General features: G+C 35.4%; 1 protein-coding gene across 1 annotated transcript; it reads left to right on the forward strand.

Annotated features, from left to right (window-relative positions):
• The first annotated feature begins 1,001 nt into the window (after window positions 1–1,001).
• On the forward strand, window positions 1,002–18,146 carry LOC145986808 (uncharacterized). The gene is made up of 4 exons (XM_083121255.1): window positions 1,002–1,082; window positions 5,522–5,619; window positions 12,234–12,368; window positions 17,612–18,146. The coding sequence occupies exons 2-4, from the start codon at window positions 5,553–5,555 to the stop codon at window positions 17,878–17,880; spliced, it is 471 nt and encodes a 156-aa protein (XP_082977381.1). The 5' UTR covers window positions 1,002–1,082; window positions 5,522–5,552; the 3' UTR covers window positions 17,881–18,146.
• Window positions 18,147–18,569: the final 423 nt, after the last annotated feature.

An 18,569-nucleotide genomic window follows, 5' to 3' on the forward strand; every position in this document is an offset into this window, starting at 1 on the left:
GCCCACACTATAAAAATATTTTCAGAGTAACATCCTCAGAAAAAAAAAAATCGAGATTCAAGATGGCGGAGATTTTCCAAAATGGAGGATATCAATTTTATACCTAAATATTTTTAACAGCCGTCACGGCATACAACGTAGCATTTGCTACATTTTCCAGACTGTTGAATATGAAAAATCAAGTTAAAATGCCAGGTGGATTTTGATAGAATTGTTTCATTGATTTTGTTTATTTTACTTCGTCACTTTTAGCTAATCGCGAAGATGAAGATGAGGGACGAGGCGATGAAATTGATGAAGGGACAATCACAAAGAACGCCCATGCCCATACCGGGATTCGGAACCCGGGACCCCTGGCGTCTTAGCGCGCTGTGCTAACCTCTACGTCACGAAGGCCGGTGGATTTTGATAGAAGTAACGTTGGAGTGTGATTGCTTAGAAGACTATCGAAGATATTGTATTTGAGAGTAAATGCACCTATCTTAGTCCACATGACATATTCGTCCCTAACGAAGTCCTTGATTAATTTGAACTTTATGCTAAAATCTTAAATTCATGTCTCCTTTATGGAGTTTATATGTGAGTAGCGACATTTGTCACACCGAAATAAATTCACGTTTTCGTACCAGAATGACACAAGCTACACATGTCGCTTGGGCTTGGCAAGTGTTTCCGGGGAAGGGGGAGGTCTGGATCCCCAACACACACAGGTCCCTCCTCCAAGTACATCGGTGGGATCTGTAGTACAGAAGTATGTCCCTGCCGGGAATCAAACCGAAGAACCACAAAAATCGATTGCGTCAACAACTTCCGCCAATGTTTTTTAATGGTTACAAACGCTTATAAACAAAGGGATACGACAATATATTGGCAAGGAGAAGTGAACCGAGACGTAAACTGGTAATTTTCTTTGGGTTTACGGTATTGGCCAATGGCAGTTTAAACTCTGAAATCCCATGTACCATATTTATGGTTACTTTGCTTTTACAGCTGTGGAGGTCGTAACTTCTCTTGCCCAATGTCAAGAAGCAGTCTCCACAAAGAGCTATTTCTCTACGCAGAACAACACAGGCGTTTCAAGGGTAAGAGAAAAGAATTCCTCTGTTTCAGCAAACTTTTGAGATGACCTAATGGCAAGATTTCAGTTTATGTACTTGTCATTACAAGATTAAGTGAATAAGCCTTGTATATTTTAAAGTTTAGACAGCTTTTGAATCAGTTTCCAAATTCAAGTACTGAGGAGTGATACTAACAAAAGAAAATGATACGAAAAAAAGAACAAGATTTAATTCAGGAAATGCTTGTCATTTAGCATCTCGTATAATGTCCAAGAAACTAAAAAAAAAATTACGATTTTTTTTGCCTGTGGCATTATATGGATGTGAAACTTGGTCCCTTACATTTGGACGTAAATTAAGAGAAAATAAAATCCTTAGAAAAATATTTTGACTTAAAAGGGATGAGGAGACAGGTGAGTGGAGAAGGTTACATAATTTAGAACTACATAATATGTACTCCTGTCTAGATATTATTAGAATAATCAAATCGAGAAGACTTAGGTGGGCAGGCCATGTGGCACGAATGAGAGAGGAAAGAAGAATTTACAGCGAAACCTGATGGTAAGAGACCAGTAGGAAGACCAAGACGAAGATGGAGTGATAACGTTTAGATGGTCCTAAAGGAAGTCAGTAAGGATGGAAGAGATTGGATTCATCCTGCCCCAGCCGGCCCACGTGGCAGAGTGGTTAGCACATCGCGCTACGACGCCAGGGGTTTCGGGTTCGAATCCCGGGCTGGGCATGGATGTTTGTGAGTGTCCATTCATCATATCATCACTCATCCTCATCTTCGCAAATTAGCCAAAAGTGGCACAAGAAGCGAAGTAAAAGAAAGCAATTCAATCAATCAATCAATTATCTTACCCAGGATAGGGACAGATGGAAGGCTTGTGTTGCTGCAGCCATGAACCTTGTGCCTTAAGAAGGCTAGAGAGTTAGTTAGTTATTAACTTTAGATTATGTTCCCATTAAAATATATGGATGAAATCAATTAACTTCTAGAAAACGAATCATTCATTCATATTAAGATGATGAAGATATGAAATACATGCTAAAATAGAGAAGACCTTTTTAAGAATAAAATATTAAACGCGTATTTTAATGGTTGCTACAATAGTGTTTTATAGGCTCCAGTGCAGCGTTGTCAATTTGTATATTGTTAAGAACTTTAATAATATTGCTAATTACAATAAAAAATGGAATTTTTTATATAAAAAACACGAGAAAATGAACAGAAAAGGCAAACATTCAGTGCCTGAAGTAAGCAAGATAGAAGTATTTAACCGCAATAAGTTCCCTAGAGTAAGAGTCGGATTACATAATACAGAGGAACCGAAGTAGAAGCCAGGGGTGCCCATCCCTACCAAGGTTAATGGTGCAATCCCCCCAAAATCAAGTCATGCGTCCCCCCCCCCCCCAATTATATTATTCGCGCACTCAAACCATATGGTAATTCCCAGAAAGTAAAGCTCAGGGCTATAATATAATACGGTTCCTCTTTCAAAGAACTCACCCCCATCCGTTTTTTTGGGATAAGAATTATCAGTAACCCATAACAATAATTACGTGGATTTTATCTTCAGTGCAAATTTAACTGGTTAAAGTAAAATTTTCCTATGACAAGAAGTTAGAAATGCGGATTCGATATATTTTTGTTCCAAATGATGCACCTTCTTTAAATTATGCAGTATACCAACAAGCATTAAGTGATGTCATTAATGAATATTGAGAATATCGCTTATGTCTTCTTATTCACTTTTAGTATAAAACTTCACATTCACCTCAGTAAAGCGCCAAACAAACACGAATCCTAGCAACAGAACATTGCGAGCGAAGCGAGCAAGAACATTTTTATATTTATATTTAATGGGGTTTCAAAACTTTCTTAGGTTCCCGAAATAATTAGTCTTTACCAGCTTCTTTTTGGGACGTTCGTAGTCTAAACGTCGCTAAATACAGTCTCCAAAATTTAATGTTCGAACTCTCTCTCCACTACAGAAATCCCTTGACAACCTAAAATTTTTAACATTTTATCAAAAGCTTCATATCTCCCCCTTTAAATTTAATATCAATCCAATCACCATAATTTCCAAGCCAATTTTAGACTTACTGTTCATCTTGAAGAGTGGGTCTCCTCCAAAAAATTAATTCTCAGTCTCCACACCAGAATTTCGCAACAGTCTAAGACGATAGTAATACACAAGAATTGGATTCCCCCCTCAATCCCCCTCTAACTAAAATACCCGCCATGATCTAAGACCTAGAGTTGGATACTGCCCCCCCAACGTTTAATTCAGAATCCCCCTAGAACCCACGTGTACAATTAGGCCTAATATTTTGAAGGTTAATATTTCTCCCACCACCCTCCCTTCGATAATACCCTTAAACACTTTCTTTTCTGCATCAATGGATTAAATATGGTGCATTAAGGTGTAAAACCTTTACATGTATTTTGGAAAAATATATAAATGTTGAATTTTATATTATTTGAATAGGGAAAATCCTCCCCAAAAATCTCGATGGCGCAGCCTGCGCAATAATTCCCCCCCCCCCCTGTGGGCACCCCTGGTAGAAGCGTTTCAGAAAAAGTTAAACGCTAATGCAACGGTTCTTAAACTTCTTTCTCACTGTACCCTTTACTCGTAACCAGGGTGGATAAAAATCATGATTATTATTTAAAAAATCATTTTTGATGATTTTTTCTTAAAATCATTTTTTTTAAAAAAAATATGCTTTAACTTGCTTGTATGGTTCTTGACACCATGCATGCATATATGTTTTTTTTAATATAGAAAGGCTTTCTCTGGTAAACGACCCTGTAAAATACTTGAACAGTTTGATTAAAGCAAATAAAAAAATATATGTAAATATACATTTTTCTGTTTGAATTTAGTATGGAAATGTTTGTTGAGTGTGTTAGTGAAACTCCTAATAATTTCAGTAAATTTTCTTGTAGTGAAAATATAAAATTTTGCATGTATTAATTATATAATTGTAATTAAACTTTTTTTATATGTTTGTAGCTGAATTTGACAATGTTTTTAATGGAAGTTTACAAAATATCAGCTTTCATGTTTATTTACAGTTTAATGATACACTATTTACAAGATTAGAATTGTATATATTATTCTACACAAAATGTTTGCTATTTTTGCTATAAAAATTATTGAATTTTAAATCAAGAGAAATTTAAATGTGTTTACAGTTTACATATAACATTTCCTCTCGTATGAGCTTCATGCCATCAGTACATATATTTTGTTTCCTTTCCTATCTTAGAACCTAACAATCATCATTAAATGATTACGAGATTAATGCACTTTCACCAAAAGTGATTCTGATATCTACAAAATCCTCATGTACATTATTCTTTTTTCAAGTGATTTAAATCAGTGATTTTTTTTCAAAACAAATATAAATCAGTCCACCTTGGTCGTAACTAAACGTCTAATGTACCCCCACCATAGGAGTTCTTCCAATAGTGGGTTTTGGCAAATGTGTTTGGTATGTAAGGTATGACAACATTCTGTAATATTTGCCGTCTCAAATTTGCGCTTGTTATGAATTAGTTCCTTAATTTTTCCTATTTCGACTGCACTAAAATTGTTTTGGCTGCCTGATTGGTGGGGCGTTTTTGATATGTTGGAGGCGTGTATCTGCAATAGTGCAAAATGGCATTCGAGCTGTATGTGGAAAGATGGCAGACAAATAAACATTAGAATCCTACGTTTGTTATTATATTGGGTGTTTCAACGTTTACAATCTTTATGATTGTTTAGTTACAAAAATAGAAATGTGAAACACATGTATGCTAAGAAGTATATAAAAAAAACTTTTCATATATGTTTTTAGAGTTATTGAAAAAGTAAAGAACAAAAATAAGTTTGTAAAGAAACTGTCTGGCACAATTTTGGAGTTTTTATTGTAAATTGTCAGAGTTTGTTTTGAAATTGATGTGCCTGTATAGCCTGATACAGTTTCTTGATGTCTGGTTGTGCACTTGAAACTTTGAAAATTCGGCTCCAATTTAGTCTATTTCGTCACTTGATTTTTAGGTGCACCATGGACCAAAAAACACTCTCTGAGCTGATTGCGTACACCATTCAAGTACTTCATGTACCACTGGAGATACGCGTACCACAGTTTGAGAACCACTGCGCTAATGACTAAGGTTAACCAGAGGGAATACGGCGTATACCGCCGTTCAACGGATCCTCTGCGACAACCACGGTAACTTGGTATCCAGCCATTCTTCAACAGCATAAAACACAGTTAATTTTACCATTTGGTCTATGGTGCGGAAGTTCTCGGATACAATCTACTTCTTAAAGTAATTCTCGGCGATAATAATACGAAACAGATTATTAAATTACAAACATAATGAAATGCTCTTTTCAACTGTCAAACGACCATTACTCGAATCTCTATGACGTCATCTCACTAACAATTTTCTATAATTCCAGGTACGCCTCTATCGGAAATTAATTTCCAAATATGTTTCTGAACTGGATTGCAAAATTTTTGTGTGCATCAGCGTTATTTCAATGTAGCCTCTCTCTACGTAAGTATACGGTTTATTGTAATGCCAGTTGTATAATAATAACCAGTATTGTAGTCCATCTAGGTGTTCCATGGTCTCTTTTCTTTAACAACAATCACTAGAGGCACATATTTTTGGTAAATAAAAAAGCAAAATTTCGGTACAAAAATAGAGTCGATTTCGGGTTCAAAAGCGGTAACTGAAATGAAATTTTGGTGTTATAGCGGTGAAAAATCGGATTAAAAGTGGTACATAATATGACATTTTGGTTTTAAAATTGTGAATATAATCCTAAATTTAATTTTTAAACTGCACTTGCTTCACAAAATAAACATATCCCTTCTAATAACACATTTTATGTGCTTATCAGAATATTAAGTTTATTTCTGTATAAAATAGTCCATTTTTGCTTCTCAAATATTTACAGCAGAATTACTGAATTTTACGTGAATTGCATAACTCACAGCATAATTCAAACTTCATAAAGTGTCGCATCGGTAAATACACGTATACTCTAAATTTTGTGTTTAAGAGTCTATATCGCATTTTGCAGTTCTTTTCGCATCATTTCGTGACAAAACAGGGTAGGAAAATGCACTTCACACCTTTCAGAAATTATTACACATTTCTTGTTTTCATCAAAAACGAAATAAGCATGCCTCTAACAATTACACATTTGAAGAAAGAATTGAAGTGTCAGAAATGCGGGCTAAATTTGACGACAAAATATTTTGCCTAAAATCAAATCAAGACAGAATCTTGAGATACTGATGACATTCAGCTCTTGATTCACATCATAGAAGAAAGTTGAAGGAAGAAATAGTTATTTTAGCCATTAGGAAAAAATCTGCCCATGTCACTCTTATCATGAAATATTCCGAAATATTGAGAAATAGTACATATTAGTTTGGAGATTAGTAGTGTAATTGATGCTATAACCAGGGCGAGAAATGATGAGCCCCCTCAAGCAGATTTAGCTACACTTAAAACTAGCTCAACATGAGCATATGAGCTTTTTGCTCAAGTGTGGAACCCTGTCTAATCCAAGATTTTTGTAAAAATGCCCTCGAGAATTTCCTGAGAAATGATGAGCCCCCTCAGATTGATTTGCCTACACTTATAAAAGGCACTTTTGTGAGATTGTTGTCCATAAACTTGTCAAAAATATGCCCCTCTTGATATTTTTTTTGGCCACACTTAAAACTAAGCCACCCACACACACACACACACCCACACCCACCCACATACACACCCACACCCACACCCACCCACACATATTTACTTCCGGTCCACTTCCGGTCCACTTCCGGTTTGCCTACTTCCGGTCCACTTGTGGCCAAGTTGTGGCCTATTTCTGGTTTATTTATATTGCATCATGCTGTGCAACAAATTATTATGCAATAAATTATTAGACATGTGTTGTTTTCTGATTGGTTGCTTATGACATAATGTGATGATGTGTTTTATTCTGATTGGATTATTGTTTCAGATGTTTTCAATGCGGTCTGTGTTTAGGCTATATAAAGAGATTTTGCATTGCATATCAGCCAGTATTGTGAGAGTTGTTGAAGAGAAAGGGTGTGTTGTTGCAGTGCTGCTCATATTTTTTAAACACAAAAATATTGCAGATTTGTATAAATTGAATTACAAATCTATTTGATTTAATATACAGAATTTTTGACAACCTGTCATAGGTTTATTAAGTATAGAGTTTTGATTTGAACCCCAAGAAATTTTATATAAATACCAAAGCCAAAAATATTAACACACACACACACACACACACACAAAACACACACAAAACACACTACTGAACCCAATTGATATTTTTTTATTAAGTATAAAATTTTGATTTGGACCCCAGGAAATCTTATATAATAAACAACAACAAAAATGCCAAATCAAAAATATTGCAATCAATGCAATAAAAATATATCCAGCCCCAATTGGGATAAGCACCAAAAGAATTGTAATCCAGAAAAAAGCAGAATACTCACAAAAATATGCCCCAAATGCCATAGAGAATATAGCATGAAATACTTCACATATAAACATATAGATACTTCTTCTGCACAGTCATCAACATTTCCTAACAAAATTGATTGGAAATATTTGTGTGATTGCCCTGTATAATTTAGATTGCAAGGCCAAATTTTGCAATTTCCTAGATCAGGAACTTGACCCTGTGCACCAGAAACAGGCCATAAGATGTTTATCTACAAATTATGCAAATATAATACATTTTACAATTTGGATAATAGAAGATGATGAAAAATATAATATTGTTCCCCTATTACCCAGGCTGTGCTCAAATATTCAATATGAATACCTGATGATGTGCATGTTTTTCCAGGATGACAATAAAACAATTACAGATGTGAGCAGGTGCCCAATATTGAATCTGCAAAAATTTGTTGCACTGATGTGAACAGCATATTGAAAATTAAACTTGTTAGAATTGACAATGTTCGTATCACCGATAAGAATAATTATTATAAGATTACAGATATGTTTTCAGGTTTATTTTTTTGTTTAGATTATGAAGTTGTTAGAGCATATAATCACAGAACATGTGGCAGATATTATTACAGTGATGGCCCATATGTTGCAGAGTATCGGTACAGGAACATGATTGAAGTGTTTGTAACAGAGGAGCCTGAAAAGTACAGACACATAAAATCCATAAAACATCTCATACATCCAAATTGTTGCAGGTTGTCATATCTTATAGAGGTTTGTTCTGAGTACAATTATATCTTATCAATTATGAACAGCTCTGCTGCATGTTGTGATGATGAATATCTAGTCCCTAAACCTAACAGAGCTGTGCAGTTATGTTGTTATTGGGAACAGGATTCAAATCCTACACAGATTTATGGATAGGAGTGAAGAATTAATTTTTGCCATGAAATTATATCTAGATACTCAATATCCCTGTGCAATAATGCTGTTATTGGGAACAGGATTCAAATCCTACACAGATACAGATTCTTGCTGAGCTTAATAGGTGATTGTCATGGAAGATACTCAATATTTCTGCTGTTATTAGGTACAAAATTCAATTACACAGACACAGATATAATATCTAGATAAATAATAATGCATACAGAACTGTGGTTTCTATAAATCTATACTCAATATCCCTATACCTGACAGCTGTGCGGTGATGCTGTTATTGGGAACAAGATTCAAATTAGAACTATTATGGATAGGTGATTGCCATGAAATAATATCCCTATACCTGACAGAGCTGTGCAGTGATGCTGTTATTGGGAACAATTGTAACAGAGCTGTAGTTTCCATAAATCTATACTCAATATCCCTATACCTGACAGAGCTGTGCAGTGATGCTGTTATTGGAACAGGATTCAAATATACAGATTCTTGCTAAACTTAGAACTATGCCATGAACAAAACTGTGCGGTGTTATAATTATTGGGAACAAGCTTCAAATCCCCGCACAAATACAGATTCTTGCTGAGCTTAGAGTGAAGATACCAGTGATATAATTATTGGGAACAGGATTCAAATTTTGGAACTATTATGGATAGGTGATTACCATGAAGATACTCAATATTTTTGTTATTAGGTACAAGATTCAATTATACAGTTACAAAAATATTCATTAACAGAGCTGTGCGGTGATGTTGTTATTGGGAACAGGATTCAAATCCTACACAGATACAGAGCCTTGGAATTATTATGGATAGGTGATTGCCATGAAGATAGATACTCAATATCCCTAAACATGACAGAGCTGTGCAATAATGTTATTATTGGGAATTGGAACTTAGGTACAAGATTCAATTACACAGATACAGACACGGAAATAATATCTAGATAATAATTTTTAACAGAGCTGTAGTTTCCATAAATTTATACTCAATATCCTATACCGTGCAGTGATGCTGTTATTGGGAACAAGCTTCAAATCTCACACAGATATAGAGTTTTGGAATTATTATAGATAAGTGATTGCTATGAAGATAGATATTCAATATCCTATTAGACACAAACACAGTATCAATAAATTTATAATATCTTTATATTTAATAGAACTGTGCTGTGATGCTGTTATTGGGAACAGGATCCAAATCATAGATAGGTGATTGCCATGAGGATAGATATTAGACACAGACACAGAAATAATATTTATTATTAAATTTATAATATCCCTATACCTGACAAAACTATGCAGTGATGCTATTATTGGGAACAAGCTTCAAATCATGGATAGGTGATTGTCATGAGGATAGATATTAGACACAGACACAGAAATAATATTTTCCATAAATCTATACTCAATATTCTTATACCTGACAGAGCTGTGCGGTGATGTTGTTATTGGGAACAGGATTCAAATCATGGATAGGTGATTGTCATGAAGATAGATATTAGATACAGATACAGAAATAATATTTTCCATAAATCTATACTCAATATCCCTATACCTGACAGAGCTGTGCGGTGATGTTGTTATTGGGAACAGGATTCAAATCATGGATAGGTGATTGTCATGAGAATAGATATTAGATACAGACACAGAAATAATATTTTCCATCAATCTATACTCAATATTCTTATACCTGACAGAACTGTGTGGTTAATATTATTAGGAACAAGTTTTAAATCTTACACAGATATAGAGCGGAATTATTATGGATAGGTGATTGCCATGAGGATAGATACTCAATATCTCTGCTGTTATTGGACACAAACACAGAGAATGAAATAATATTTAATAACATAAATCTATACCCAATATCCCTATACCTAACAGAGCTGTGTAGTGACGCTGTTATTGGGAACAGGATTCAAATCATGGATAGGTGATTGCCATGAGGATAGATATTAGATATAGATAAAGAAATATTTTTATCTATAAATCTATACTCAATATCCCTATATTTAATAGAGCTGTGTAGTGATGCTGTTATTGGGAACAGGATTCAAATCATGGATAGGTGATTGCCCTATACCTAACAAAGCTGTGCGGTGATATAATTATTGGGAACAGGATTCAAATCTTACACAGATACAGAGCGGAATTATTATGGATAGGTGATTGTCATGAAGATAGATATTAGACACAAACACAAACAGATACAGAGCCTTGCTGAGCTTGGAATTATTATAGATAGGTAATTGTCATAAAGAACACAGAGAATGAAATGATATCTATACTCAATATACTCAATATCCTTTTGACAGAGCTGTGCGGTCATAATGTTATTGGGAACAGGATTCAAATCATGGATAAGTGATTGCCATGAAGAGGTAAATAATATTTATCCATAAATCTATACTCAATATCCCTATACCTGACAGAGCTGTGCGGTGAAGCTGTTATTGAGAGGATTCAAATCCTACACAGATACAAATCCTTGCTGAGCTTAGAATTATTATAGATAGGTGTGTTATTGAGAACAGCATTCAAATCCTACACAGATACAAATCCTTGCTGTGCTTAGAAATATTATGGATAAGTGATTGCCATGAAGATAGATATTAGACACAAATTTTATAAATCTATACTCAATATCCCTATACCTTACAGAGCTGTGCGGTGATGCTGTTATTGGGAACAAGCTTTAATACTGAGCTTGGAATTATTATAGATAGGCATGAAGATAGATATTAGATACAGACACAGAAAATAAAATAATATTTAGTATTAATTCTATACTTAATATCCCTATCTCTAACAATTACAAATCCCACACAGATACAGAGCCTTGCTGAGCTTGGAATTATTATGGACAGGTGATTACTATGGAAATAACATCTAATAGAGCCTTGCTGATATTTCTACAGCATGGAACTGTTATGAATCCCTAACAGAGCTGTGTTGTGTAGGTACAAATCTCACACATAGATATAGAGCCTTGTTGATATTGTTATTGTCATAATCCATATCTCTAACAGAGCTGTGTTGTGTAGGTTGCCTTGAAAATATTATTTACTCTTGCTGATATGTTATGGATAAGATGTGAATAATACATACCCTGATAATCTGATTCTGATATTTTCCACCATTGTTCCTTTATAAACGTTTCAACATACGTTCCAGCTTTGCACCGCACGGCATATTTTTGACAAGTTTATGGACAACAATCTCACAAAAGTGCCTTTTATAAGTGTAGGCAAATCAATCTGAGGGGGCTCATCATTTCTCAGGAAATTCTCGAGGGCATTTTTACAAAAATCTTGACAGGGTTCCACACTTGAGCAAAAAGCTCATATGCTCATGTTGAGCTAGTTTTAAGTGTAGGCAAATCTGCTTGAGGGGGGCTCATCATTTCTCGCCCTGGTTATAGCATCAATTACACTACTGAGATTTAAGTCACAATTTAACTAAACTATAGGCTACATTTTATATGTAAAAGTATATAACTTGGAAAAATTGTTATGTTATCAGTATACTTATTTAGTGATTTTAATTGTTGGCAGGCATGAATGCACTTTGAACCGCCATATTGGAAAATGGCGCCAAAAGCCATTTCTAGCTTGTAACTTTTGAATCTGTTGTCGTTTTCCTTCTTTTGTTTTAAAGATGTTTTTAAGACTACATGTAGCGTAGGCCATACTGCTTTAGGAAACTATCGAATTAAAATTGGATAAATTATTAATTTCAGTTGTAACGAAGTATAAGAAGCTTGAGGATGATTTTTGCCTGCCTGGGACATCTTGGAAAGAAGACTGCAACACTTGTTACTGTGATAAGCCTAATGTGAAAAGATGCACTGACAAAAAGTGCCCTGCTACACATGGTAAGACCACAAAATCTACCCTTGGTTCCCTTTCTGTATCATATTTTACAAAACATTCTCGTTTATTGGTATGCTGAAATTTCACTGCTAGTAATTGTACATGTAATATACCACTCAGGGTTAGCGATGTTCGGGAAATAATATGTTCGATAACTATAACGAGAAGTCATCCATTCTGTAGGTAAAGAGGGCCTAATTTTCATCTTCTCCTTTAATGTAGTTTAATCTTAAATACCTGACTGACGTTGCATTAGTCTTGTTGACATTGATTACATCCCCGTTTTTAGTCTGTGCTAGTTAGTTCTTGTTGATCTTGTGTGGGATGGGACAGAAACATTTAGACGATTTAAATTTGGCGCCATACAGATATCTTTGTAGGTGGCGTGGTGAAACACGCATACCTGGGTAGAGGGGTTTAAAGCCTTCAGTCGTCATACAGCGTTGGTCGGAAGAGCATAGAGCGTTTGCTGTGGAAAGTTCTTTAGAAACAATGACCCCGCTATTGTAACTAAGCGTATTTTCCGACGATATTTTGAGACCAGGAGGCCTCTTACTGACAATCGATGCAGTAGTCCTGGATTGTGTAACACAATTTAGTATTGTATAGCGTATCGGAACCTTTCCATTCCTTCCGATTTTAAAATGTCGTCGGTAAACACGCTTAGTTACAGTAGCGGAGTCATTGTTTCTAAAGAACATTCCACAGCAAACGCTCTATGCTCTTCCGACCAACGCTGTATGACGACTGAAGGCTCTACACAGGGATGTGTGTTTCACCACGCCACCTACAAAGATATCGGTATGGTCCCAAATTTATATCGTCTACATTTTTCTGCCCCACCCTGTACGTACAGTCCGTCTAATTCCTTGCGAGGCCGAGAGATCGGAATAAGTGCGGAGGGCCGCATTAGCGGAGATGCCGACATTATCGACCGGTAACGTCCCGCTTAAGTTTACCCTCGAAAGCGTTTGCTTCGCTCGGAATCGTTTCGAGGTTTCGAACGTGCAAAGCTGCATCAAGATTACGTTGCAGACTAAACAGTTAAAAGTAATCGGTTTTCGTGAGCATTGTTTGCAATCAGAAAGCTCCGAGCTTGAGTTGTTCTTCCCTTCGCGACTACAGGTGCCCTGGACAGAGCTGCGAATGGAGTGAGGAACAGACCTTGAACCAAGAGCGTGTTAATTTCGTAATGTATGAAAGAGTGTGGTTTTTTGTTACTTGCCGTGCTACTTCTTTGTGTAATTACAGTGTGTAGTGAGGCGATTGAAATGCCAGCCGCAAAGTTCACGTTAGTACAAATAATTTTTATGTATGACACTTACGTGAAAACAGACTCGTGTCGAGACGTGTGTAGGCAATTTGCACAGAAATTTCCTGGCATTTCATCCCCAGGTAGAGAGACGATTTGATCGTTAAATTTTAGGACCCCTAAGCAAAAACGACGGATTATAACCGAAGAAAAACTCGAATAAATTGGGGCAGCGTTATAACGCTCTCCTAACAAACCTCTACGCCGCCGTGTTCCACAGGACGTGGGTGTGTCAAAATAGAGTCTACCGAAATAACCCTCATAGTATCGACGAACTAAAAGACAATATAAGGGCAGAACTTGGCAGAATTACGGAAGATGAAGTTTTGCGTGTGAATCAAAATTTCATCAAACGATGACAGGAATGTGTGAATGTAGGTGGACATCACTTTGAACAACTCTTATAACACAGGGTAGTGCTAGTTTTGCAATATTAATATAAATATCTGCATGATAAAGATATGTCCATAAAAATAAGCGGGACGTTACTGGTCGAAAATGTCGGCATCTCCGCTAGCGCCGCACGTCACACTTTTCCCGATCTCTCGGCCTCGCAAGGAATTGGACGCACGGTATAAATATATATATATATATATATATATATATATATATATATATATATCCCTGTTTCTGGTCTAAATATGTGGGGGCTATGCTAGTTCAACGTACCATGTGGCCGCCGCTCAATATTCCTATTCTCAATATACGTATTCATCAATTTATAACGAAATTAAAAATAAAATTAGGTTATGTAAGATATGAAGTTTGCATGTCTGCTAGTTCGTGACGAGTGTGTGGTGGCTGGATATTCAAAATAGACACGATATCTGTTTCATGGAGATGTCTCAGAGAAAGTAAATCCATGGCAAGCAATGGCGAGGAAAAAGATGAGAACAGAATGAATCCTGGAAAGATTATTTTAGAAGTCATGGTCCAGGTAAGGGAACAGCATTCAATAATAGGGGAGACAAATATCATGAATACTATTTTCATTATTTTAATACAGAACGAAAGTTTTGAAGTGGGGTGATGGATATAAAATGTCACAGTATGATGATATGTATCTCAATACATCATTACTCTCTATCCGTGAACAGAAAAGGTACAAATGCAAATGGTCAAATGGCGATATTGAATATCATAATAGAAATTATGTCACTTTATGTAGCCATTTTGGTATCAATACCTTGAAAGACAGAAGAGTTTTTAATGATCTAATGTTTTTACGTAAATTAGTAAGACAAGATTGGCTATGTTCTGAGCTGTTAGAGAGAATAAACTTCCATGTAACACATTTTAGAGCAAAGAACAGAACACCTTTCTACTCGCCATTCTCAAGGTTAAACATACACAAAAACTCGCCAATAATAAGAGTTCAGGTATCGTTTTATGAATTATTCTTAGTGCATGATTTGAATATATTTTTTTGATTCATGTTATGCTATCAGGCACAAAATTTTGTGAAACATTATATTTTATCGGATTTGTAAAAGAGTTTTTAACTGTATGTATATGTTGTCACAATATCATAAATCTTAACATTATTTTATATATTAATATTAACATTATTAACATTTGTTAAAATTACATTTTTAAAATTATATTTGTGTACAACATGTTCAGCATAAATGGGACTTCGGTCCTGTGATAGACTAATAAAGAAATTAAATTAAATTAAATGAGAAAATATAAAGCTACACAAGTAAATGAATAAGTCCACGGGAGGAGATTTAGAAATGTTCAACCCGGGGGGGGGGGGGGGGGTGAGGTGGTCTGAGTTAAAACGTGGCCAGCGGAGATTTTTTTTTTCGGGACCTTGACCGCGATAACCACAATCAGTAATCAGTTTGCTTTCAGTTGCACCATACATAGATAGTTGTACATAGAGAGTGAGTGCTTTGTGCATTTAGTCATATTTTCTCCCACAAAATTCTACAACGGGAAATCCATAACTTGCTCCAACTCAAGTGAAAAGTGAGATAAGAGAACACGCAGGCGTCTTCTTGGCGCCCGGTTGTCGGTCTGTCTGCTGCACATAACAATTAGTGTCCCAATCTTCCACCCTTTTTTGCATCAGTACTTTTAGCCACGACACGCCCAGTTTCTGTCAACATTTTCGTGGGCGTAACTTGGGACCTATTTTTGAGGGGGTAGAATCAAATCCGGGACTTAACTTTGTGGGAAGAGATTCCATCCCATTAAAACAGCGTCCAGGATTATTTGCTAAATAACTGTGACGTTTGCGAAATCAAAAATATTACTCTTTATTACTTCGCTACTCAGATTCCATAACTTGTACATTTTAATAAACTTGAAAATTTGGGGGTGAAAGTGCCCACTTCCCCCCATTAAGTTACGCCTATGAACATTTTCAAGTACTTCGACAAATACTGTCTTTATAATTAATTTCAAAAATAATTTTAACGTTATTTTATGGACCTTTTGAGAATTTTTAGGTCGTCGATCTACAAACATTACTAAAAAAAAACCACGAATTATTATTAATTCTAGAGCTGAGCCAATACCAGTTTGAACTGATACCGATATCGATATTCTCGCCGATTCACACCGATACCTGAAGATTGTAATAATTAAAAATTGTTCAAATATATGAATTACTATTAGTGTGTAAGTATTCCACTCCAATCCTATGCATCAATATACTAAGAATTTTGCTTTAAAATAGTCAAGAATTTCATCAGAATATTTCATTTTTCTCTGTCGCGGGAATCTTTGGACTCGAGAGGGTTCGACCAATGAACACGTGCGAGAGAAGGGGATTACGTGGAGTTGAAAATGCGACTGCAGCTACCAGCCTTTGAAGCAACGTGTACTGCTTCGCTCCGCCGACAGTGTTATTCCATACTAAATCATCCAATGGTGGTTGCATGACCATTTTAGAAAAAAATCATTTTTAGTACATAGGTTTGTACGTGTTTCTAGATATCAAAACCAATGTTTAAAAAAAATACTGTCCTTAGTTGTCTTGGGCCGGCCATTTTTCCAACATGGCGCATGTCCTTTTTAGCTCATGTAGCAGTTTACAGAAACTTTAATATCTCAAAAACTATGAGAGCTAGAGACCTGAAACAAAATTCATCTCAAAATTGCATCCTAAGTACGAAAATTATGGTAGAAATTTGGGCAACAATAGTTTAGAGAAATGGATTTTTAAGCCAGATTTTTTTAATGAAGTGGTATAGTCTAAGGGTTGAAATGTTTTTAATGTTTAGACCTACCTGCAAGTATAGGTCAAAATATCATTGCTTAGAAATGCAACCCTTTTCTTCAGCATGGGCTCAAATATGGCAATTTCTTTAAACTATTGTTACCCAAATTTCTACCATAATTTTCGTATTTAGGATGCAAGTTTGAGCAAAGCATACTTGAATATCATAGAAAATATACTTCATTAGCTACAAAATGAATTTTATTTCAGGTCTCTAGCTCTCATAGTTTTTGAGATATTCAAGTTTCAATATGCTAAATGATCAAAAAAAGCCATGCGCCATGTTGGAAAATGGGCCGCCCCAGGAGAAGTAAGGACAATAATTTTTTTAGAACATTGGTTTTGATATCTAGAAACATATACGAACCTATGAACTAAAAATGAAATTTTTCTAAAATGGTCATACAACCAATTATTTTAAAATTGGTTGATTTGACATGGAATGACCACACTCGCTCTCTCTCCCCTTATCTACCATTATGCGCGGTCTTGCTTCAGAGATTCCAGGGATAGAATATAGTTGTTATGTTAACAAAGTGCAAAGTAAAAAGAAACTTCGAATTTTTCATAATTTTCAGGATAATTGAACCCCCCGAGAGTGTGATACCACGGGTATCGGCAGATACTGATACCCGAGTCAACTCTAATTCATTCCTTGATATTTGTGTAAACAATGCGAAACTTAGCAGCCATTTTGTTCGCAGACTTCCCGAACATCGAGAACTGCACGCCGGGAACAGCATGGAAGAGAGACTGCAACCAGTGCTACTGCATAAGGAAGGGCCAGATAGCGTGCACCCTGATGCAGTGCCCGATGCAGAAGAAGTGCATTTTGGGGGCCAAGTGGTTCGAGGGCTGCGAGGTGTGCTTTTGCGACAACCAAGGCAGCAGCAACTGCTTCAGGACATTCTGCAAGGAGGCGTTGCCCCCAATGGGAGAATACATCACGTTCCCATGCACGCTATTCGCATAGCGAACTTTAATTTGAATTTTGAGCATTTATGACAATAAATTGCTGGATTTCAAAGCCTTTCTTTTATTTTTCTTACATGGCGTTGGTTTTCTATCTTTCAAGGTTAACAAGGATCAGGTTGATTTATATCGCGACTTAAATCAAGATTTAAATAAATAATTCATAGAATAATAACATCAGAATTACTTTTGGTGAAAGTACATTAATCTCGTAATCATTTAATGATGTTTATTAAGCTCTGAGAAAGGAAACAAAATATATTTACTGATGGGGTGAAGCTCATATGAAAGGAAATGTAATAAGTAAACTGTAATTTATCTTGATTTAAAATTCAATAATTTGTATTGCAAAAATAGCAAACATTTTGTGTAGAATAATATTTACAATTCTAATCTTGTAAATAGTGTATCATTAAACTGTAAATAAACATGACAGCTCATATATTTTGCAAACTATCGTTTAAAAAATTGCCAAAATTCAGCTTCAAAGACTATAACAAATGTTTTAAGTTACAATCATACAGTAAATTCAGATTCTTTATTGACACTGGAAAAAAATACTGAAATTATTATAGTTTCATTAATACACTCAAGAAACATTTCCATGGTAGGTTGATATATACAGTATCAGAAACAGAAATATGTATATTTACATATAATTTTAATTTGCTTTAATCAAACTGTTCAAAT

Source organism: Lepisma saccharinum, chromosome 4, assembly GCF_977018435.1.
Source record: "Lepisma saccharinum chromosome 4, izLepSacc3.1, whole genome shotgun sequence".
Lineage (NCBI taxonomy): Eukaryota > Metazoa > Arthropoda > Insecta > Zygentoma > Lepismatidae > Lepisma > Lepisma saccharinum.